This window comes from Pocillopora damicornis, chromosome 4, assembly GCF_964200805.1.
Source record: "Pocillopora damicornis chromosome 4, jaPocDami1.2, whole genome shotgun sequence".
In the NCBI taxonomy this organism is placed as follows: Eukaryota; Metazoa; Cnidaria; class Anthozoa; order Scleractinia; family Pocilloporidae; genus Pocillopora; species Pocillopora damicornis.
This window is the reverse complement of record NC_142673.1, coordinates 30737957-30761136: the sequence shown is the minus strand read 5'-3', so window position 1 is coordinate 30761136 and position 23180 is coordinate 30737957. Positions and strand designations below refer to the sequence as shown.

General features: G+C 37.6%; 4 protein-coding genes across 8 annotated transcripts; 2 read left to right on the top strand and 2 right to left on the bottom strand.

Annotated features, from left to right (window-relative positions):
• Nucleotides 1-449: 449 nt before the first annotated feature.
• LOC113681711 (uncharacterized) lies at nucleotides 450-2860 on the bottom strand. Its single transcript, XM_027198829.2, has 2 exons — nucleotides 2431-2860; nucleotides 450-2331 (listed from the first exon to the last, which is right to left on the bottom strand). Exons 1-2 carry the CDS (start codon nucleotides 2552-2554, stop codon nucleotides 1826-1828), a joined length of 630 nt encoding a protein of 209 aa, XP_027054630.1. The 5' UTR covers nucleotides 2555-2860; the 3' UTR covers nucleotides 450-1825.
• Nucleotides 2861-5587: 2727 nt separating this feature from the next.
• On the top strand, nucleotides 5588-7697 carry LOC113681707 (QRFP-like peptide receptor). Its single transcript, XM_089203702.1, has one exon. It carries the CDS (start codon nucleotides 5771-5773, stop codon nucleotides 6671-6673), a length of 903 nt encoding a protein of 300 aa, XP_089059828.1. The 5' UTR covers nucleotides 5588-5770; the 3' UTR covers nucleotides 6674-7697.
• On the top strand, nucleotides 6688-21580 carry LOC113681709 (homeobox protein ceh-19). Of its 5 annotated transcripts, none has more exons than XM_089203705.1 (4): nucleotides 6688-7581; nucleotides 10035-10080; nucleotides 19693-19897; nucleotides 20093-21580. In XM_089203705.1, the coding sequence occupies exons 1-4, from the start codon at nucleotides 7511-7513 to the stop codon at nucleotides 20509-20511; spliced, it is 741 nt and encodes a 246-aa protein (XP_089059831.1). In that variant the 5' UTR covers nucleotides 6688-7510; the 3' UTR covers nucleotides 20512-21580. The 5 variants fall into 5 exon arrangements, with proteins under 5 accessions (XP_089059831.1, XP_027054624.1, XP_089059830.1 ...); XM_027198823.2 differs by lacking the exon at nucleotides 6688-7581 and adding an exon at nucleotides 18698-18843 and having other exon boundaries at nucleotides 10060-10080; XM_089203704.1 differs by lacking the exons at nucleotides 6688-7581; nucleotides 10035-10080 and adding exons at nucleotides 15079-18383; nucleotides 18698-18843.
• Nucleotides 8680-12075, bottom strand: LOC113681710 (uncharacterized). The gene is made up of 2 exons (XM_027198828.2): nucleotides 10060-12075; nucleotides 8680-9904 (listed from the first exon to the last, which is right to left on the bottom strand). The coding sequence occupies exons 1-2, from the start codon at nucleotides 10175-10177 to the stop codon at nucleotides 9411-9413; spliced, it is 612 nt and encodes a 203-aa protein (XP_027054629.2). The 5' UTR covers nucleotides 10178-12075; the 3' UTR covers nucleotides 8680-9410.
• Nucleotides 21581-23180: the final 1600 nt, after the last annotated feature.

The window sequence follows — 23180 nt, the reverse complement described above, 5'->3', positions numbered from 1 at the left end:
CCAAGTAAACGGCCACTATTTTGCCTTCTTTGATAAAATACTTCAACTTTGACTTTGTTTGTATGGAATAAGTTTAAAATGATCATCGATTGACCATTTTACCACGTCTTGTACTGAGCAACATTTAGAAATCTGAATCAAAAATATTTATGTCACGATTCTGTATAGGCTACACACGATTCTACTGCGTGATTACTGTTTGCCAAACTGTCTAGAGTGGGTCACTATGTTATTGTGGACCATGGATGTCCACAGTGCTGGTGTTTGTCTCTGTCGATGATGTTCCTTGCTATTCATAGATAGTTAAGAGTCTTTCGCTCTAGTTAGGATTTCAGTGGATAGCTTTGTAATAATTCGAATTTGAAGAGAGCTATTTGGTTCGCATTGTTTTTAAATGCTTTCATATCCAAACCTAAAGGTAAGTCGTGGGTAAAAGTGAATTAATAATGTTGTTGGACAATATTTTTATTGCGAAACCAAACGAATAAAGAAATTGCCTTTTGACTGATCCCAGATTTACAATCCCCCAACAACCGCACACCTTTCCCACAATAAGATATTTCCTAAATACATTTTTCAATTAAAATGGGTCACCGTCTGCCAACATGAGTATTACCTTAGGAAGAGAAATGTAAACACAAACAACATCAAATTGTGACGCGAGTGGATGCACGAGCAAGTGTTTAGCAATCACTCAAAGAAACAAAAATTTTATTATGGTGTTAATTGAAGGCATTGCTCTTCTGTCGCGGTGTTCCTGACAACAGCATTCATCCCAGAGAAAAGACGCAGATTAAAAAGTTCAATTAAATGAGCAGAAGCGACAATAACGTAAATGTACAAAACTAGGATGCACAAAATTATTTAATCACTATTTGTTGCATACCGTAAGACATGAAGCCAAATTTTAGCTTCGAAATACATGTACGTATGCGAGGAGGTTTCGTATTTGTTGAAATGCAAGATTGCATAATCATGTAAACTATCATTTTGATTTTTTTTTTTGTAGTCGATGGAAATAATAAATCATCTTACAAACAATATGACTTACTTCCTTTTCACTGTTCAGCACAAAGCAAAAGCTGTATTCGAGGAGATGAGGAGGTCATTAAGACGAGTATTACATTTTCTGGGAAAGAGGTATCACTGGAGCCCACTCATCCGCCGCAAGCTTACACTATCGCTCGAGGACCAACGAGCTGGAATTGTGAATGTTAGATTTTAGTGATGAAATATAATAAATCATCGTAGTTTACGATTTTAACTTGATTGTCTCAGCCTCGGATTACCAGCTCTAAGTAAACTGGGTAGCTTCCTAATCAATATCAAATGTTTGCAAAGCAAAATCCAGGCTTAGTGTAGATCTCAATAAAGTCTTGAACTCTTCATGGTTTCCGCCGAACCCACGAAAAGCGACATGTTTGGAATGCGGTCAGTAATCAGTCAATTACTCGGATGATCCGCATCCTTTTCCCAGGCCGATGGGAATTTACATCACACTTACGTATGAACTAAAGGCACGTTTCGCCCCAGATCTACTTGAAACTAGGCGTTCCAGTTTGTTTATAACGCATACAAACAAACTGAAAGTGCTCGAATGTTCAAAAATGGCCCATCAGTTTATTGTGAATAGTTTCACGCCCAAGTAGTAATTCTGGCACGAAATAGGTGCTCTTACCTCCTAAACTTATTTACTAAGTCACAATTGGACATGATTGTTATTTCTCCTTGCAATCGATGACTTTTCTGTTTGAATTAAGGGTCGTTTACTGAAACAATTAGCAAAGATTAGAGGAAAAACATCATGCTTGCTGAAGTCATAATTTTACGAGAAGGGATGTAAAGACATGTTGGAATAGACGACCTGAAGGTTGGAGGATGGACAAAAACTGGGTATAACATTGTAAAATTGTGGCACAGGGCGAAAATGAGTGTTCACTTCTCCACAGCAGGGAAAACCAGTTTGAAAATGACTAAACATACTGTTCATTTCTTCCCAGCGCAAACTGGCTTCATAGTCCGGCGCCATTTGTTTCTTCCACTTTGTTCGCCGATTTTGAAACCATGTTTTGACTTGAGTGTCTGTTAGATGAAGTCCCTTCGCCAAATTGTTTCTTTCTGTAATTGTCAGATATTTCTTGTCGTGGAATTTTTCCTCCAAAGATTTTAATTGGGTACTGGTAAACGCTGTGCGTCGTCTGCGAATCTTGTTGATGTAAAGGCTCTCGCGGCTCGAAGGCACAGAATCATCCACGTAACTTAGGTTTTCCTCCGATGAATTAGTGACATAAACTGCCTCTTCTTCTTTCAAAGTACAACTTTCTTCGTCATCTAAAGCGAAACAATACTCCACGCAATTAGGAAAGATTTTCGATGCGTTTATTTCAACTGAACAATAGTTCTTGTCAATGAAATTAGAAGCAAACTTACTTTCCTCGCCTGTGCTTTCTCTTGATTCATGAAGGCTGTGTTGACCTCCTGAGGAGCTTGAATCTTCATTTTTGTGTTCGGAGTGTCCCAAAATGGCATTGATACTGAACGAAGCCATAGACATGTGATGCTCACAAGGAGAAGAATGTTAATGACGATAACTTCCCCTGGAAAGTAATAAAATCAACAACCATTCGTAGCTGTTAAATATTGTGATACTAACATCCGGAGACGATTAATCTCTTTGACAGCCAATTAGATATGTCTGATAACCTTCGTATGTTTCCACTTAAGAGAACAAAGAACCGGTAAATGTTTAGCGCTAACTATAAACAGAGAGATATAAGCGATCAATATGACATATAGATAATTATATCAACAAATATTTGACTGGGAAGATATGAGATTATGTATTGCGTTTGTCTCCAGTTAAATTGAACACCTCAGCCCCGCTGTTATTCTCTTGAATCCTTGATCGTTTTGAACTTCAAACTGGGTTATTTTTACCCTCCCACTAGAAGTAACAAATAATCAAATTAAAAAAGCATTTTCGCAATGAAGTCAAGGTTCGTATAATTGCGTGAGGAATTATAAACAAATGTTATTAGAGGCCTTATAAGACTTGGAATTGATTCAACAAATGTCAAGCTCATTAAAGCCGACAATTGCCTAATTATCGAATTTCCTGTACTCTGTTGTTCCATTTAGGCAAGTTTAAAAATTATGTTTCAATGTTGGTATGGTTGTTTACAGTTTGTGCTCAAGGAAAATGTTGCTTCATAGGTAGAAGAATTTAACCTTTTTAAAGACAACGTTTTTATCCACTTGACATTAGGTGTTAGATCCAAGTTCAAAGCTTTTAGATGATGAATGATTTGAATGTGCAGTGTGAATTCCCCCGCGAAGAGTTAATTTACAGATGTTTTAATAATGATTAGATAACATAATCAACTAACACTTAAACTCGAAGTTTAAATCATTTGTGGTTATTTCGGGATCAAACACGTTGTTTTTTCCCTACAGAATACTGAACTATCTCAATATAACCTCATTTTATTGTCGCAACTTTACATAACAAATGAAGAATTGATGTCAGATGACAGCTGAGAACAACTAGACTTGAAATAATCCATGGACAATGCAACATAGCAATGACACATACTTGTACAAAATAAATTAGTCCACAAGCTGAAGATTGTATATTGGTTGGAAGAATGGAATTCCTGACCACATGTCGGAGCGCAGAGTAACCGTGAACTGTGTATCGCTTCAAGGGCGACCAAGACACATACACAAGTAAAATTCTTTTCGCGTGCGATGTTTAGATTCGACATCATTGAAAAAGTATTAACTTTCTGACAAAGTAATCCATGCTATGAGTAATCCTGACTTCCTGAGCATTTAGCCTTATTGGATCAGGCGTTGCTATGCTTAAGGCCAACATCTAAGTGTACTATTCATCTGAAAATTTTCTCCTATTTCTGTGGTTTCTTGGCACTAATTCGGAATCGTCGGCCAATGGCACCTTCTTAACCAGGGTAAATGCCTATAAGCACAGGTCATTGGGATAATCCTGTTGTAAGCAGTTTGTCATAACTCTAATCTGGGGCATTTGTTTATAAACGTTTACTGCCTTAAAGTAAGTGGTTTTACTGATCGGTAATTTAGATGAATGAGACCGTTCAGCCCCCAAACATAAATCTGGCTTTGAAGTCAAAGCTTCTGATCTCTTTGCTAACTGGGCACATTCCGGTCCTAGACCCTTGGCTCGAGGGCAATACTGTGTCCGTGGGCGTCTGGTACAAGAGGTTACCGCGTCCACAAACATGAACCATCCATACCATTCCAAAATCATCAGTATTAGTCTCGTGGCTATGTGCTTACCCTGCTGTCCATGAAGACCGTACGAACGAAGCTGAGCCGAGTGTTGTTTTCACAGCGACCCTAAACGTTGTTGAAGGAAGGCTGTACAAGTTGATAATATTCTCGGATTTTAAAATAATTACTTTTCTACCCGCTCTAGTGTCAAAACCCGTAACACTTCTGTCCGGTATCAAAGGCTTAGTCCTAAGCAAACTTCAAGATTTTAACGACTTGCCAAGGGAGGATGATAAATTTTGATCTTATTCGGGGAATAATGAATTTTTTTACAAAGTATCGTGTGCATGGGATATAAAAACAGTTCTTAGGCTCCCACCAGAAACTGAACTCTGTACCTTTATATTTCGTGATCACATACTCTCCACTGAGTTACAGAGAACTTATTGTTAGAGATTTGTATGTTACACATGAGTATTTGTGTTCTTGCTGCTGCAAGGATGAATGCAGTCGAAAGCGTTCAGTGCGCTAAAAGATAAACGAAGATATTGGTTCTTCAGTAATTTTTTTTATAAATATCAGGTATAAATAATGATTAACGTATGTGAATGCGCATGCTTATTAGTAAGTTGTGGCTTGGATTAGTTGATATTGTAATCGTGTAAATCATCTTCCTGGTCTGATTGTGATCAAGAATATTTCGTTCAAATTTTTTTCAAATATGCCCTGAGCGATTTGAAAAATCACTCTATAAAACTCTTAGCCTTCCTTTATTTACCAACGGCAGTTGCTCTATTAAAGAAGACTCATTGCATTGGGAGCTCGCAGATAAAACAGTCATCTGTGGTCAGCAAAAGGCAATAAAATTTATAAGGACATTCGTGAGCTTTATTTGATCAGATCTTTCACGAGTGCTGGCTTAATCCGGATATTATTCATGTGCTAATCGAAATAATTATTCCTCCTTATTCTTCTAAACGACCATCTGTCTCACCTTGAGGTTCTAAATAATTGGATTTTTTAAAAAGTTTTAATGCACAATTAAAGTCAGAATGAAAAAAAGATCTTTAAAAGACTGCTCTGTTCGAACATCAAATGAGAGCAAAGTGTTAAGGTAATCATGAAATAAACCCGTGTAACGTGTAAATCCATCGGGAATATTCTCATTAACACGTGCAACTTTGAACAATGGATCTTTGCTTTTCCCATAAAACCAACTGCTTGAATTGAAAAAGTTCTCATAAATTTTGTTAGCCTTTGTAATGCAAATGAACTTAATGGAAAGGCGCTAACAAACAGCAATGTTTTGCATAATCATTTTAGGTAAGAATAAGTCATTTCTCAGCTTGAAGCAGATGAGACAAAGATAAATTTATTTGCGCTCTTTTACTGAGAAGTAGGTGACCTGTCAAGTTAATTTTAAATATTCAATTCCTTGATTTTGAGCCAAGATCAGCTTAGCACAATACATGCTCCAAAAGCCAACTGAAGGGAATAAAAGAAACGCTTAATCCTTGAAATTATGGAAAGTTGGTCAGTGGATATTGTTCTTCTGCCTTTTTACATCCTCATCGTGATAGCTGGGATTTTAGGAAACATTTTGTTTATTACCGTGGTCAGGAGGCACCGATCTATGCATACTACTACTAACTTTCTCCTGGCTAACGTGGCGGTTTCTGACATCATTTCCTTGGTGTTTTGTGTACCGGGAATTATTCTGCGATTTGTGGAGCACCCAGGCGGTAATGTGGGTAGTTTTCTATGTAAGTTTGTGACGATGCATCTGGTTGCAGGGATCACTTTACTCGTTTCAGGACTTACCCTTACTCTTATTTCAATTGAAAGATACAAAGCTTTGCTGCGACCCACGAGTTTGCACTTAAAACTCGACAAACAACGCGTTATAATTGCGATTTCCCTTATTTGGGGATTTTCCATCGCTTTTGTTTTGCCTTTGTTTATAAAGCAGAGATACGAGGAAAAGGTGAAGCAGTGCTTTATGGAGTGGAAAGAGAGTAGTTCTCGAATTTATTGGACACTGTTGGCGACACTGGTGGGTGTTGCAGTCATCACTATGACTTTCTGCTATTTTCAAATCATAAAAGCTCTGTACTTCAATAACATACTTCCTCCTAATGAAAGCAACATCGAGCAAGACGACAAAGACAAACAAAAAATCATAACAATTTTGATAACAGTCACGTTTTCTTTCGTCTTATGCTTTATTCCGTTTATAATCGTCTCGGCGGTCAATCTCTCCACTAGAAGCCTGCTGTACAAATTGTCATATTTTCTTGTTTACACCAGCTGCTGTGGGAATCCAGTGGTCTACATATTCCAAAGTGCAAAGTACAGAGCGGGATTAAGGGAACTATTTAAGGGAAGGCCAGCTGTTCGCCGAAGCGAAAGGTCTTTAGAATTGTAACTCTGTTTGTGACGTTGGTCGCTTTGATCGCGTTTAGCGATATGGTATCAAACGAGATAAAAATTACTTTAGGCCACCATAATGTCGTTTATTCATAAAGAGATTCTTCATGACAAACATTCGTGACTATGCCAACGGATAGCTGAAGACATCTTAATGTCCGGTCTTATAATAAGAGTATTGGCTGGTTTAAAGAAAAATAATCTTGTTAACTATCGTTGAATCATGGTTACGTGGTTGCATTGCCATTACGTTCGTATATTAACGCAGAAAGGGCATTAATTCGAACCGTTATTTCGTGATGATCAGGTAAGAACACCGTCGAGATAGACTTGAATAAATATGGTTGGGTTTATCACCAGCCATATTTAAGGGTACTGAAAATGCACAACACAACTAGTGAAAACAACTTCTTGTTACTATCCGCAAGCTTTTCCTGATCATGATAGATCAGACTTGAAGCCTATGATGCTTGAACCAAAGAAATTCTCCGCCGCGTCCTTATCAATTTTCGGCCTATTTTTTCTTTATCCACCGAAAAACGGATAAAAGTTGGCAAAACAAATCCGGGTAAGATAAAACTGGTGACCATAATCATGTTTTAACTGAATACGCCTTTAAAATCACATAATTCTACTGACATGATGACTAAAAACACAACATGAATAAAATGATTTGTTGTTATTCCGTTCAGTCATGGAATTGGAAGCAGTCTGAAGGTGAATTAAACAGTTCAGTCTTATCAAATCCATTTGTAGATATCAGGAGTCATTAAGTTCGAATCATCGCTAACTTATTCTCAGCTGTTTTCCTCGTGTGTTTTTTTTCTTTTTATTAATGAGGTCAATGACAGGAAGGATAGAAGAGATCCGTAGATATATTTTGGTTCACTCATTCGTGGTGGTAAGGTAACTAGCCTCTTTCCTGCCTAATGTGACTAATGTGTGATAACGTGCCCCCCGGGAGGGTTTATTGCAGTGGATTTATTAACGGTGACCACTAATAAATTGAATTTCTTCTGAAATCGGAAGATCTGTGGTTCATATCTCAACGGGGTGCTAATTCTTCCTCTCATCCTCACGGAAATTATTTTACTTTACTTTTCATTTTTCGATGTTTCCTTCATCATTGAAAACATCATCTTCAAAATGCTGCAAGATGCAAGAGTCACGTATCCACCCTTTTCGAATTGCCATTTCACATTTTTTTATCATCTTAGAATTATTCTCTAAGTATTGTTTTAAATTTCTTTGGAATTTTACGTCCTCCATGGAATGCAGAGACAAAGCTTATGCAAACTATCTGTGTGTTCCTTTGAGGGCTGCATTTCGTCCGAGAAAGACTGGGAATAAGTCCGAGAGGGGGCAGTAATTAGGCTTCATTATTCTCCATCTTCTTTGTAACCAGTCACTTGTCAGTACTTCTTTTCGCTCTGTGTAAAAAATGCTTTCAGTCAGATCTTTATGAAAATGAATATCTTATTACCTTTTTTTCGAAGTTTCTCTTTGACGAAATGACAACAGGTTTCGATCGGTTTAGGTGTAAAGCAATATTGCTCACCCAGCTATACTTCAACATATCTTTTTTTGCTCTGTAATTATCTCTAGATTTATTGACAAAAGTTATAACTAATGCAAATAGGCGTGGAGGTTGCATCTTGCATTGCAGTGGGAGACTGGTGTAAGTTGTATTTTGCTCATGAAAAATGTATTTTCAGTTAATTGCCCTTCATCTAATAATTTTTTCTTTTAGATTTGTTTGACGGAGGTGAAGGGAAGATGTACTTAGCGATCACATAATATTTACCCTTATCTTTACAAAATTTTGATTAGTAACTCTCAGAAACGATAGAGTTTCGTCCCTCTGTCGTTGTAAGTGATCGGAACTTAAACATCCTCTCTAACAAGGGGAAATCACCGGGAAGATTGATTGGTGTGACCTTAGTTCCCCTAAATGCGGATGCATTTTTTGCGTAGTTTGTTGGCTCTGTGAGTGTCCAACATTCCATTAATTACATTTGGAGATTTATTCGATTACCTTTGGTAGTTCAAGGACCTCAAAACGTCATGCAATATTCAAGGAGATGGCCAGGGATGAAGATTATTCAGCTAAGTCAGTTTGTCTGCTGGGAGACTGGCCCAAATTTCTCACTTGCGCATGATCTACTTCAAACTTAAAAATTTCGTCTTCTCGTCATCACTTAAAATCAGCAGGTATCGCAAAAATGCGATGCACATATAATGCTGTTATGTTTACTCCACATTGTTTTTTGTTTTTTTGAGTTCTTTATGGGTCATTTATGAAACATTAGCGCTGTATCATTAAGGAAGCATCGGTCCAAATACTAGCTAGAACATCAGATGCTGATAAGAATTATTATTTAATTATTTTATGGTAATATCTACCAGTTCAATACTATAGACAGCTGTTGTAGACGACAGCTGAAATACATTTCAAATAACTTCGTTATGCAAAAAATTGCACAGCATTACAAATCTATTTTCAAAGTAGTAGTTTCCACCATGAGTCTGAAACTGTTGTTACTGTTTCCTATGAGGTGTCGCCTTTGCGCTGAATTTTGTACTGACAAGGTGCAGAGCAAGAATGTTCTAAACGAGTGCGGACAATTCGCGAAGAGCTATTTTAGTTCAGAACTATTAATAGCTGCCACAAAATTACAGATTATGAGATCTGCCGAAAAATAACACAGTTTGAAAGAAATATAAGAATGAAGAAATTAACCCATAAAGCCGGCAGTTGGATGCGCGGGCACTGTAGTCATGTCACCATAAACAACATGCAGATTAGACGACGGATAGAAACTTTGTATCGTGTTTAAGTTTTGTAGCTGTAATGCAGGGTGGAGTAGTGATGGCATTTCTCGTCCACAATAAGAAATACCAGTCTGGAGGTGATTAAAGACACATTTCATTTCCTCCAACCGCATACTCGCCTCAAAGTCAGGCGCCATTTGCTTTTTCCATTTAGTCCGCCTGTTTTGGAACCACGTTTTAATTTGAGTATCGGAAAGATGAAGGCTCTTGGCCAAGTTATTTCTTTCAGTGATTGTTAAATATTTCTTACTGTTAAAAGTATCTTCTAGAGATTGTAACTGGTTGCTTGTAAATGCTGTTCTTCTTCTACGGGTTTTGTTGAGATGAAGTTCTTCACGGATGACTGGTCGATGATATTCATGTGGCTCTTCATCTAAAAAGTTTTCGTTCGCTTCACCTAAGCAGTAGAAAATACCACTCGATTAGACAATATATTTAATCAGAAGATCTTTACGAGCTTCCAAATTGCCCATTTGACATTGTGAAGAGGCAACCCTGACAAATGAAACAAATTATTGTCTCTACAGAAATAAAGACATGAAAGACACAAACCTGTTTCACAGGCGTCTGAAGGTGAGTTCTCAGCCACATGATGTCCTTCGGCATATGTTTTTTTCTCCTGTTTCAGGGACGAGTTTCCCAAAATTGCGTTTATTGTAAAAGAGGCCATGAAGTTGATCTGGTACGAGCCGCTCACTAAGAGAAATTGAAACGCCTACGGGATTGCACAAATTTGTGTAAACCCATAGCTGCTAAATATTATGATACCAGTATCCGGACTATAAATGCTTTGACAGCCAATTAAGATAATATTTGATGACCCGTGGGATGTTTCCACTTGACGAACAAAAGAGCGGTAAATGTTTGAAACTCTATATTAAGGAAAGGGTCAGGGTTTTGTCACTTTGGCAAAACGCTAATTAGATAGAAATTTTTGGCTGGCTTTAAACAGAGCTATGAAAAATAACATCAAGGCGATCATCGACCTAAAAATATCCTCACTGTGAAATTCTTTGCCAACTTTTATTTTACGAGAGCTTGTTGGCTGGCTAGCTTTAGAATTCACAACACCAACCACGTAAGACCTGTTTAGGAACGTTTTTAATTTATAAATATAAATTTATCAATGAAGCTTCATATTCATGGGCCAGACAATCCGTCATCACGTGATCTGTGCTTCTTTTCCCTTCCATTCGTTACTAAGCAATTATTGCAGCTTGAGCAAATTGCAAAACCCCTAACTTTTAGAGTGGTTTAATTTGATAAGCTCAATTACAGTAAGAACGGAAAAAGATTTTCACCGCACTGGGAATTATCTACCGCACACAGAACTGTTGAAACATTTCAAGCGACCGTCCCCTGCAAAGGGTTAATTTGAAGATATGATTTTACTTTGAAAAAACGCATTGGAACAGCCCAGTGAGGTCATGCATTTTGGCAGCTTTTGACGAATTCAATATCAAAATTTGTGTTAACGTTTTGCCAGTCGTAAAAGAAAAAAAAACCGAAAGAGATGGATCAGAGCGCTAGAGCCCTGATTACTCTCGATATATTATAACGAAACAAATGGCGCTTCGAACAAACCCCTGTAAAATCTGACGTAACCTTATGTACTGTCTTTAGGTGCTCATAATTTTTGACAGAGAAATCCAACGTCGCGTGCCATTCGCCTTGGCTGGTCATTGCATTCTTAACCCCCTCAGTATTCGATTTTATGAATCTTAAAGATCATCCTGATTATCCGCATTTCCTGAAGGTAACTTGAACGCCGCCGATACACGTTGCTATCCTCTTCTCGAGTAGTATATCATTAATTTTTCTTTTCCTTGAAATATGCCGCAATTGGAGGTTGGTTGGTTACACTGATTAGGCAAATTTCTGAATGAGCATGTACGTATAATCTCTTAAGCCGTTAAAGAGTCCCTAGATCTAAGTGAATCATCTCGAGTATTTGTTTACACTACTTTGTTACCTCAATCAAGTGGTTTTATCGAGAGGTCATTAAAGCATTTAACGGGTGGAAACGATATCCCTTATTTTGGCAATCATCAAGTGATAGTTTAACAGACAAAATTGTTTCTAAGATATGTGCAAAATGAGGGCGAAGCCTTACCATCGTGGGCGTTGAAGTTTTTCTTTTCAGGCTTTTCCGCGTTTGATTCTTGTGCCCGTTGTTATCAATGCTAAGGATTGTGATCACTTCATTTACATCTATTTCTACACTCTACTACATATGCTGACCGCAACAAATGTTACAATAAAGAAAAGGATCCAGAGAGTTAAGATGTTCAACATATCTAACCTGGTAGGTTTCACGAGAACCTCTAATCTGGTATGAATGTAAAGATATGAACTTGGGTCAGCGAATGATATAATTTTCTTTTTGGGGTCGAATTTATATTGCTCGTTTTTCCAAAGCCGCATTTCATAATCCACAGAAGAATAAACTGTCTATTGTTAAATACTTGTGCTGTTTTGTATCATACATTGCATAATTGTTGATATCTAACCATCATCTTCCAGTTTGTCATGTTGGTAAAATAACCAGGTGTTTTGGGTTTTAAAATGGGTGACTTTTTGCCATGGGACCAGGTTGTATTTGAAATCATAATGGAGCTGCGAGCTTAGACATGATCGATGGTGAAGGATCCTATGTAACTAGAAATGATCAATCTGTCAAAGCGTGTTACGTTGTGCCGGTCATGTTATCATTTTATTTATTTGGTTTGTTTTCAGCTAAATATTTGTTAAATAATTTGTCCATTAGTTTCTTGTGCGTTTTCTTTGTTATGATGTGGTTCTTGTAATTAATGACTTTCACTCTTCACTCTGCGGCAAGCAACATATTTCCTTAACACAACCCTCAGCATCACGCAACATTGCAGTCTTATTGTGGTTAGCGGCGGCACGACTTAATCTGACATAAGAGTTCAACTGGTTCGAGTTAGCTTCATTTAGTGGCTCTTAACGGCCATTCATTCTTAACAAATCTTAACAGGAAATGACATCCGTTTTTTCATTTGTATACAATCCGTCATTCATTCTCCTCGTGCCTTTGTTCGTTTTATTGATGAAATGTTAGAAATATTCATCAGTCGGCAAAAAAAAATGGATTATATCATAATTGAAGTGAATAATTCCTAGAAAAAAGAAGCAAATTTGATGAACTTTACTTTAGTCTATTTTTGTCCAAGGTGCGATGTTAAAATATTGTCTCACCTTCATCTCTTCGGTACTTTCGCAGTTGTGGTGTTATCCGGATTACGCGAGTGCATTTACTGGAATTAGTAATAACTTCCTTCTTCATTTGTTAAAAACGTTATCATTTATAGTTTGCAACTGAACTAAGTTTGCCGAAATAAAGCCGCATATTTCGTGTCTTCCTGCTAATGATTGTCCATACTCAGCTAAATGTAAAACACCTTCATGGTAGTTTGTTAGTCTGTTCCATTTCCATAATAGATAGAGATTTGAAATACGCTGCCATGTGAGCCTTTTTCAATCTTATTGGAGGAAACATGGTGGGGGATCTAGCTTAAGTAGCGAGCAGTCTTAAGAGAAGCGAAGCACGGAATACGTGATTGCAGAAGGAAAGGAAAAGCATTAGAAATAGTTTGACAGTTGAACTTTCCAGGGCGATGTTGTTCATATTGCTTCTTTCAGCCTTACTATTCACCAAAATCCAGTGTTGCTTTCCATCGTGATTTTGTAGGCCGATTCTATAACCATGTTTTGACATGTATCTCGGAAAGGCAGAGGTCTTCCACTCTCTAAGTTCTTTCAGACATGATAATCACTTCTCACTGTGTAAGACACTTACGCCTACTGCTTGCGATGGCTGGCGGTGCGCAGTCTACGGATTTAGCCGTTGTAGGAGATGTTTATTTTGTCTGTAGCTGGGCAAAATCTTTGGCTTTGAAGCTTCTCAACTGGGATGTCAGGAACTCTCTCTCCACATAGAGCAACGATTTCGTTTTTTGTGGCCCAACATAGAGTCTAAAAAATTAGAAAAAGGAACAATATTTCATTTCAGGACTTACTGTCCTCTTGAGAGTTACCAGTTACTTAGTTTGGCGAAAACGGAAGAGATTCCTTTCATTTTCAAAATACAAAAATATCTTGAGGACAGCCCGCCTTGATCAAAACAAGAAAGAACGTTGATTGTTAGGCGTTTGAGACAAAAGGGAATTCCACGCCTTGTGAAATTTACTGAAAATTTTAAAATGCCACAGGACGTTGAGCCTTGACATTGGATGGCACAGGCCTGTTTGCTGCAAATCACCACAATCGCCACAATCGATGCGATCGATGTTTTGATAACTGTTTAGTCAATATCAACATTAGCCCCCAGTTAGATTATTTGATAGCCAATTAAGATAATGCGCTAATTACTCGCGCTTTGACAGTACTAAAAGCACCGACGTATATCATCTGAAGAATAAAAATTGCTAATTGGATCACGAAGAAAGAGATCAAAGAATGATGATCTTTTCGATAAACTTTTGCTTTCAGCGAGATATAGGAGGTCAGTTCTGCTGATGATAAATCGAATATGACTTGACTCCTGCTTGAATACCGAACTTTAGGAACGAAAAAGGTATTTTGGAATTAGATGACACATGTTACCGAGGCAAGGATTTACTGAACAACGTACATATTCATTTGTGCTCTGGTAGATAACTAAATGGCCATGTAGAAATCATGAAATATGCAATGTTTTTCTGCGGTGAAGGGAGAAACCAATGACCGAACTGTCAATTAGATCCCATCATTCCATGTGCATTTATCCTTAAAATAACTAAGTTCGGCAAGGCTATGAAATTTCATTTAAAATCGCCAACATATCTAAACAAAGAAGAATGCAAAATAGGCATTGCTGCTTCGAGATACACGGTATTGGCGCCTTATATTGGGTCGAGATTGGTGTTAATTGGCCAGGCTATAGGCCAAGCCAAGGGCCACCATGAGCAGTAGGGTTTTTTAGTGCTACCAAGATGGAGGGTGGGTTAAACACAAACTAATAATCATGACTTGTAAAATGGACCAAAAATGTTCAGTGACCGCAAGAGACTTAATTTTAGTGGAATCTGATCATTGGAGTTGGATTACTCAGACATACCTTTCTAATAAAAGAGGCTTAGAGAGAACATTCTTAGATGGTATATTAAAAGGAGAAACCGCTGTCGCAAGGGATGAAACTGAAAGAAGTACTTGAAATGCTCATGGTCTTCAAAGATCGCTGGCTACCTCATTTACCCTGGGAGCAGTAGCTCTTTCGGCGAGCCAGGCGTTTTATAGGCATATTCTAACACCTTAAAGATAAGTTAAGAGTTTTCTATCGTCCCAGCGGTTGGAAAATAATTTGACTCGAGGTTCAAATGTCAACGTGACTGATCAAAGGTTGGGTCATGATAATTTCAGCAGGCAGAAACCTACATACCACAATGACTGAAATTTATTGCCTAAAATACTGTGATTGATTGCCTCAATGAGCAAGCACTTCAATCTATTTGTGACACCATCAAAGGGTAGATATCCCGGATGATAAAACAACCAGCTAGCATGCGTTTGGCAAAATCAGTTTAGATTTCTTCTAGAGATGTGGCAACGAATCCATGTACGAGGGCTACGGTGTATACAGAGAAATATTAAATCTGATCGATGGAGTAGACGAAACACTTCAGGCCCAGACAAAGACTAAGGTTGATCTTTTTATTTTCAATATCGATTCACAAGCCGTGACATAGATTAAAAATTGTGACGATACAAATACCAAGAGGTGTTTATCTTTTCCTATTTTGTATCAATTCAACTTTATTCAAATGGAGTTGACTAAAACTTAATAATCAATCAGTGAGTAACTCGCAGCTCGAGGGGCTCATTATGGATCAGCCTTTGCACATCAACCCCGACACATTGGGTTGATCTGGATGAGTGACTGAGCATCATTCTTTACGGGGATTTTATGAAATAAGATAAAAAAAATTAGACAAGCTCTTCCTTCTGAGCTGTCCCTCATCAGATTAGTACATTGCAATCATTTTTGACTGCGACCCGCTGCAAAACGGACGAAACAGTTGCTTCTGTATCAGGGTAAGTTTGTTAAAAGTGTTTGCCATCCAAGTAGCCTGAGTACCCCTCATGAGACTGTACTTACGAAATGGCTTTCACCTCAGACCCAGGCCTAAGCCAAAGTTAAGAAAAAAATTATTGTCAGAGGGCGCTGTTCCTTTGAGAGATGGACATTAGTTTTGCTAAATTATTGTTCTGTCGCCAGTTTCTACTTTTTTAGCTCGTCTTTTTACGACTTCTTCGTTTAGTTTGTTTTTCGTTCAAAAATTAATATTTAATTTCTCCGTTAAGTGTCAATACAATGCCAAGCACACAACTTCGGTTTTGAGGAAGAACGAAAATATCGGTCAGAGGAAATTGTGTTCTCTAGCATCAAACTCGCAGGAACAACATTGTGAGGATAATTAATTTGGGAGCCTCGGGACTTGAAGAGTTGATGATAAACCATTTCTAACCGTACCTCACTGTGATTTCCTAATGAAGCAAGATTGCTACGTCCCCATCACCGCCAAAGGGACTGGGGTCGATATATTCCTATCTCACAGGTCGATCCTATGTTTTTGAACGCTCAACCAAGAGATTGGACTTTAGAAGTTTTAATTCCGGAGTATCAGTCTACCAGCCAACTGACTCTCCGCTGAAATTTTTCCTCAATAGGCTGATCCTTTTCATTTGTTCAGAACATGGCACAGTTGCAACAACTACTTACATCTTAAATTGTACAAAATGTCACGGTCGGTAATCCCTGAACTAGCAAGGTGTTGAATGTATAATTATAAGCCTTCCGAGAAAAATTCACTGATTAATTTAAAGACAACCAGCGGACACATGTAATTCACTTGTATCGTTTTCCTGAACCAAGAGGCCTGAAATTCTCTGAATAATTTTTTTTTCAGAAACGAACCCTGATCACTGAATTAGCTAAATATTTGAATGATCTGCTTTTCATTGAAAATGTGTGATATTCACAAGACAAAATAGTACGAGTAAGGAGCATAAAACAAAGTTTCTAACGGATAAATATGCTTGCGCGTGATCAAAGTTCTATGAAGCACTCTGTAGCTTCTCTGTAGCTTCTCGACAGCTTCCCAAAGCCAGCTTGGGTTCCGTTGGTCAGTTGTTGAGGGTTACATAAAGACCGACCACAAACACAACACAAAAGCACTTTCAAAAATAAGCGTAGCGATTAAAAGATTTAGAAACTAGCTTAGCACTTTGATCATTATATGTCAGTTAAATGCTCACGGAAATGTCTGATCTTTAGTTTTTTCTTTCCGGTGTTAGCGCACAACCTGACGTAGCAGGATGCGCGGCAGTTGTGAAGGCTCTGTAATGAAATACACTTGTGCGTTTTGGCGATTGCAATACAATCGACTAGATATCTGACCATATATCATCAACAAGATGTGTTTCATTGTGTGTATTTGTTACTTTCTCCTCAAAATTGTACCATCTTAAACCCAATAGGATCAACTTGGAAATACGTTCGCTTCAGTATTCAACATTTTGAAATTCAAAAGGCTGGTCCAGTTCATCTTGATGGTGTAAATAATTTGTTATCCTCGACTCGTTGTATCCACACACCACAAAGTTCCTGCGCCATTTTAACAGACTTGATTTAGACAATGATATGAAAATTTTTTTTGTCGAGACAATGAGATTCACCTTTTCTTCAGACAAAAGAAGTTTCACTTGAATTCTTACGAAAAGACGCCTTGCCAAATCTGTCAAACTTTCCTTGTAATCTTTGCCGGAGAGTACGAGACAGACGATCTACATTCAGTTGGCGGAAGCAGTGGGAATTTATGGTAATTGAAAACATATTAGTAAAATTGCTGTGTAAGAGCGCATAAGGCAACTTGAATGGGCTCGCGCTGGTTGACTTAGCAGGCGGCTTCAGTAACCAGAGCTCGATCAAAGGGTGCAGGAATTCACTTCCTCTGAGATAAAGGGGATTGCTGTTTTACCGACTTTTCGTGTCTAAAAGTAGAATTCACTAATCCTTTGGATAAACGTCAGCCGCTTCGTAGCAAGAGAAAACTAAAATTTCTATGACCTTTTGTTAATTTCTAGTTCCTTTACCCAAAATGGAAAAACAGAAAAATACCAGGAAAAAGGATAATCTTGTTTCAAAATTGGATTTTGACCTCTGTTTTAAGGGAAATTTTTACGGCTGAGTGTGGATAGGTAGGCCATTGTAACTAACCGTTAGCCCTGGCAGTTCTTTAAGCCGCTTAACATCTTAATATTTAAATAATATGTATCATTCATAATGTACTTTGTGAAATCTTACCATCAATACCTTTTTATTTAGGGGTGTGTTTTTGACATTATGATTCTTTAAATAGTTTCAACATTTGCTGAGAATTTGTTCTTTACCAAAAGGTGACTTTATTTGAAGCATTGAGAGATTAAATGTCCAAACATTAGTTCGTTTTACAAAGAAAAGGATGAAACAAGGCAGGTGGTATTCCGATCAAATTTGGGTGATTGACAAAACATATGCTTGGTGAACTAACAAAAAGTTTGTAATACTACTATCACTCCGCTCCACTCCCTTCACTGTGGGAAAGAAGGCTTGTAAGTTGGATGTTACTTCACCGAATTTCACGAATCATAATAAAGTTTTTTTTTTCCAGGAGATCAAGGAAGGAAAAATGTTATGTCTACAAATTCTGTGCTTTGTCACTTTCAAGGAGTCGTCCAGTTTTTCTATGAAGCAACAATTAAGAGGCTTTTCTTAACTGCCGACGTTTTATTGATGAATGGAAAAATACGACAATTTCTCGATAGGAGTCATTTAGGTATTTCCGCCAATAAATTAACAGCACATTTTAGTTTCAATGTAGATTAAAGTTTCAGCACTTAGAGCCATTTGTCAGGGGAACCAAGTTGGTCATACCACAAGAAAACACAGTAACCAGATACGGTTATCTCAGGATAAACACCGCTTACCCTCAAAACAAACCATCATGTTGAAATTTTTAATCGATGGCTAATTCTGAATCAAAAGGCAACACTCCTTTCGCGAACTCATCGTTGATTAAAACATGATGATTTTGGAAATTTCCTTATGGAAGGTCATTTTAACTGCTCTTTATATGATCGTTTGTTATAGCGTTGTGGTGCTATTAAAGCATGTGGCTAATGTGTGCCCTCCTCGTGAAAGATGGGCCCTGGGGCTAACCAAATGGTTGGATTTGTTTGTGTTTGGATAATATCCATCTTCACCGGAATGTTCTATCAAGAGGGTCTGTTAGAGAGGTAATGATGTATTCAACACATTTTATGTATAGAGATGCACTTTTTCAATCCTTCAAATTAACTTGATTTAACCCTTTAGAAATTCTGGCCGATTTGACAATCTTTTCGCTTCAGGATATAATTGAGCATAAATACGGTGAATGCTCCGCACAGCAAGATACTTTCCGTCGCATTAGATCACATATATTTTAAATTTGTTACAACGTGTGTTCAATTATTCGACCCACTGAGCCAAAGCTACTAGTCTTTTTTCTAAGTTGCTTCCCAGTTAAGTTGTCATAATAGATAATCTTCAATACCGCGGCGTGAGAAGCACGAGGTAAGACGGCCAAACGACTTATCTTAAATTTTCTGTTACCCCTCATGAAATGCTTTTTTTAGTAGTTTTCTTGAATACTTTCATTCCATCTGATATCAATTTTTTTAAATAACGAACGCGTTAGTCGAGCAGTACGCATCGAGAATTTTTATGGGAGATTTAATCGGACTGAGCACGTTATCAGTTGAACCGATCTTGTTTTTGTGTCAGCGTCAAATGGTGGTTTAACTGTTTATAGATTATGGTAAGATAAATTGAACCAATCGACTCAGAGAAAGCATAACTCAGAACTACGATAGTCTCATTTATGGGTCATATTTATGTTATTAGATTTGAACGTTTGTTGAACTTTATTCAATAACAAAATATCCCGGGTGAAAGAAAAGTTTGGTTACAAAGCAGCGACAACGGTGAAAGATAGAAGCTACCTTTAAACTCTACTTTGCAAATCACTTTGTTCACTTCATGCTTGAGATCAGAGAACTATCGTTTGTCGATTTCATTAAATTGGATAATGAAAATATTTGTAGGCAACATTCAAGATGATGGAGCCAGTCAATTCAGCAAATTTTACCATCGCTGCTTTGTTGGGCTCCTCAAGATCGCAGCAAGAACTTATCAGGGACACAGCGCCATTTCATGATCAGAGACTTCGTGGGCCTGAGAGAAACAGGCTTGGGCTTAATACAACGATGGAGAGTGACGAGGAAGATGAGCAAGAATCTCGAAATCCAGGTGACTACTGCTTGAATATAAATGAAAATTATTGTGGGAGAAAAGTGTCAATAATTCATTCATCTAAATTGATAATATGCCGGCTAATTTCATCCGTTCTGATTATTTTGAGTGCTTTTGACCGAGACATTCGATTTATATTTATCTAAATCTTACTCTTGGCTGACAGCTTCAACTTTCTTGTTTTTCAAATAGACAATCGAATTGTGGCATCAAAAGAAGAAGACAGCCGTGAGTCTAAAGCTACAAGGAAGTCTGTAAAAACCAGGAGAAAAAGAACAGCGTTCACAAGTTTTCAATTGAAATGTCTCGAGGAAAAATTCATGATGAACAAATATCTCACCATTGCAGAGAGGGATATGTTAGCAAAGTCTCTTCAGCTCAGTAACAAACAAGTTAAAACTTGGTTTCAAAATCGTCGAACCAAGTGGAAAAGAGAAAATGTTGGAGAAGCAATCCACTTGGCTTATGAAATACAAAGGAGTAGTATTGGACCTTACCACCCCCCATGGGTCCCTATTTGTCATTGTCCGCCTCCTCCTCCAATCTACAGGATGAACACAATGTATTCATGTACGCCCCCAACGTTTATTCCACCACACGGAGCTCAATAGTTTAGGGCAACGCCTATTCTAGGTTTGCTTTCCTTTTTTACGGTTTGTGACACAAAGTACCGAGATACGATGTATTGAAACACTGTAAGAGGACATACGTTGCAGTGATTATATAATTCGAAGTTGAATCTTGCCGCATTATTCCAAAACGGACAATGGCGGTAAATTGCCTGATAGGATGTTAGTAATTTTCCTTCATGAATAGTATATCATTTTACCGTACAAAATTACAAGTCTGCGATTTTGGGCAAAGAACCAAATGTACAAAAGGTATATACGTGTTAATAAAAGGTTTCCTCGTACAGTTTTGGTTTGAGTTGACACTTATTACTGAACTGGTATAGTAACTATTTTTAACGAGCTAAGATTTCAGTTTAATAGTCAAAAACATCGTCGGCAATAACTGACTTTGTCTTTCTTTCGAGAATAGCTGATTGTAAAGTATTATTTCTTTGGCACATCACTACGTTATATGTCCTACGACAGTTTTAAATACCGCATTTGAGGCGATCATTTTGAAATACCTCATCATATTGTCCATCCCAGTAGGAAATACGTAGAGTGATATTACTTTCAGACTTAGACATTTCTTTATGAGGTTAATCATGAATGCCTTTTGAATCTAAATCGGGATTCGGAAGCAACACTTCACTAGCTAGCTTTACTTTTATGTCTACATTAAGTAGGCACATCAAAGTTTGTTCATCTCTAAATATTCAATCGGCCTAAACTTCTCAAGTTTGTCATATGCAAGTGTTAAAATTCTTCATCATTATCCATTGTACTTCCGTCTTCGCTAGTGCTCTCTCTTTGTTTGTTTTCTCTATTATCCCATGTCTTTAAAGGAAATATCGCTGCTCAGTCATTTAAATTCTTTCACAAGTGAATTGCAATTACAAAAGAAGTTGTAATTACCTCAACATAAACAGGAGGATATTTCCCCAATCTTCAAACCCAGCATTTTAAAGTGTGAGGTTTTGCAGCGATAAAAAGATGAGGTTGTACTTTTTTCCTTAGCTGCCGAATGTGACATTAAGTTAAGGAGTTTTCCAATAAAACGTGTTTAGAATTAGCCACGGTCGACTCTGTGACTGTAATACAAGTTATCTAATAGGTCTAATGGGAGGTCGCCAAAAATTAGTGAGCGAAGGTGTTTGAATATCTCAACATTAACCACTTTGGCCTCGAACACGCATCGCATAGTAAGACATAATTCAACTTTATCGATCAAAGTTTTATTTGTACAAAGTCTGCAATACCCCATTCAATTAGATCTCTTAGTTTATGCCCCTATGTTACCGTTCTTGGTACCAAAAATGTTCAGTAACCAAGCAAACTAAGTAGTACGAACTTACTTCCTAAGAAAGCTTTTTTTTTTTCCTCAACGTTATTCTATTGCCTACACTTTTTTATCACTCACGATCTCACGCATTGATCAATTTTGCTTCGGCGATGCGATACGTATTTGAGGAATCTAAACTACAGGAATTTTCATGCCTTAGAATACGTCTGGTTTGATGACCTCAATCAAAGAATGTTAATCATGAGCTCTAACAGATAACACCTCTCTAAGATCTACTTACTGTGAGACAATTCGCACACCGGAGTATTCGATCGGAACAACTCTACATTTCATGGTTTCTTTTCGGCGGAACTCTACGCACTAAACAAACAGTCCTCCATGCGTGAACATTACGCAGGCGTAAGTCTGTGAAGGATTACACCTGTTTAATATCTTTCATTTCCACCTTTAAAAGCTTTAATCACCTCTTAGTAAAATCACAATCTCAAGAGTTATAAATGATTATAAACAAACACAAGATCAGACTGAGAAAGGACAAATCCACTCATGAGATCGAAATCTAAAAGGCTTTCGAAACCCCGCGCTTGTAAACATCTAATTCATTTAAGGATCTCCGGACCAACCGGTATGAAAATGCGGATTATCCTTAAAATTTGTAGCAAGCTTATGCTATGAGTTACGTATGTCTTTCGCCCGATTTGGTTGATGGCACGCGACGTAAATTGTTCTTATATGAAAAGCGAGAAAAGTGAACTTGTAGTGGTCTGAGGTTAATAGTCTGTATGGGATGGTACACAGATAGATAAGTTGCCTATCCTAAATAACATGTTTTATTTCGAAGGGAGTAGATTGTTTTGATTAGAAACAAGAACTATTAATCTTCTTATTGAGCTAAATTTAAACATTTTGGCGATCGTGATGAAAGCTCCCCAATTAAACTCTTAGCGGGGGAGGGCTGGTCTTCAAATACGTATCTTTCATCAAGTGCACAATAAGGGGGCTTATTCTGTGAACTCTTTTTCCGCCGTTCGTCACACGGTACACAAAGATCGTCGCATAAATTCTAACTGATTAAGAAATAAAGGAAATGTTTGCGTTTGATATTCTTTGGGAATGAACACGAACGGAGAGTAAAGCTTATTACAGGCTTGTAAGAAAGGGTAAACCCTGACCGTTTTTGTCTGATGACGAATAATTTATCTGGTGCGCTCATTACATTTCCCTTTGAGCACTTACGCTTGATAAATTGCAATTTGCACACCAGAAGAATAGAAAAAGAAAATCCGTTGTTTTTCCTGTATTTATAAAACCCAGGAAAACGTCACACATGCAACTTGATATTAGAGAGATTACACAATTGTCTGGC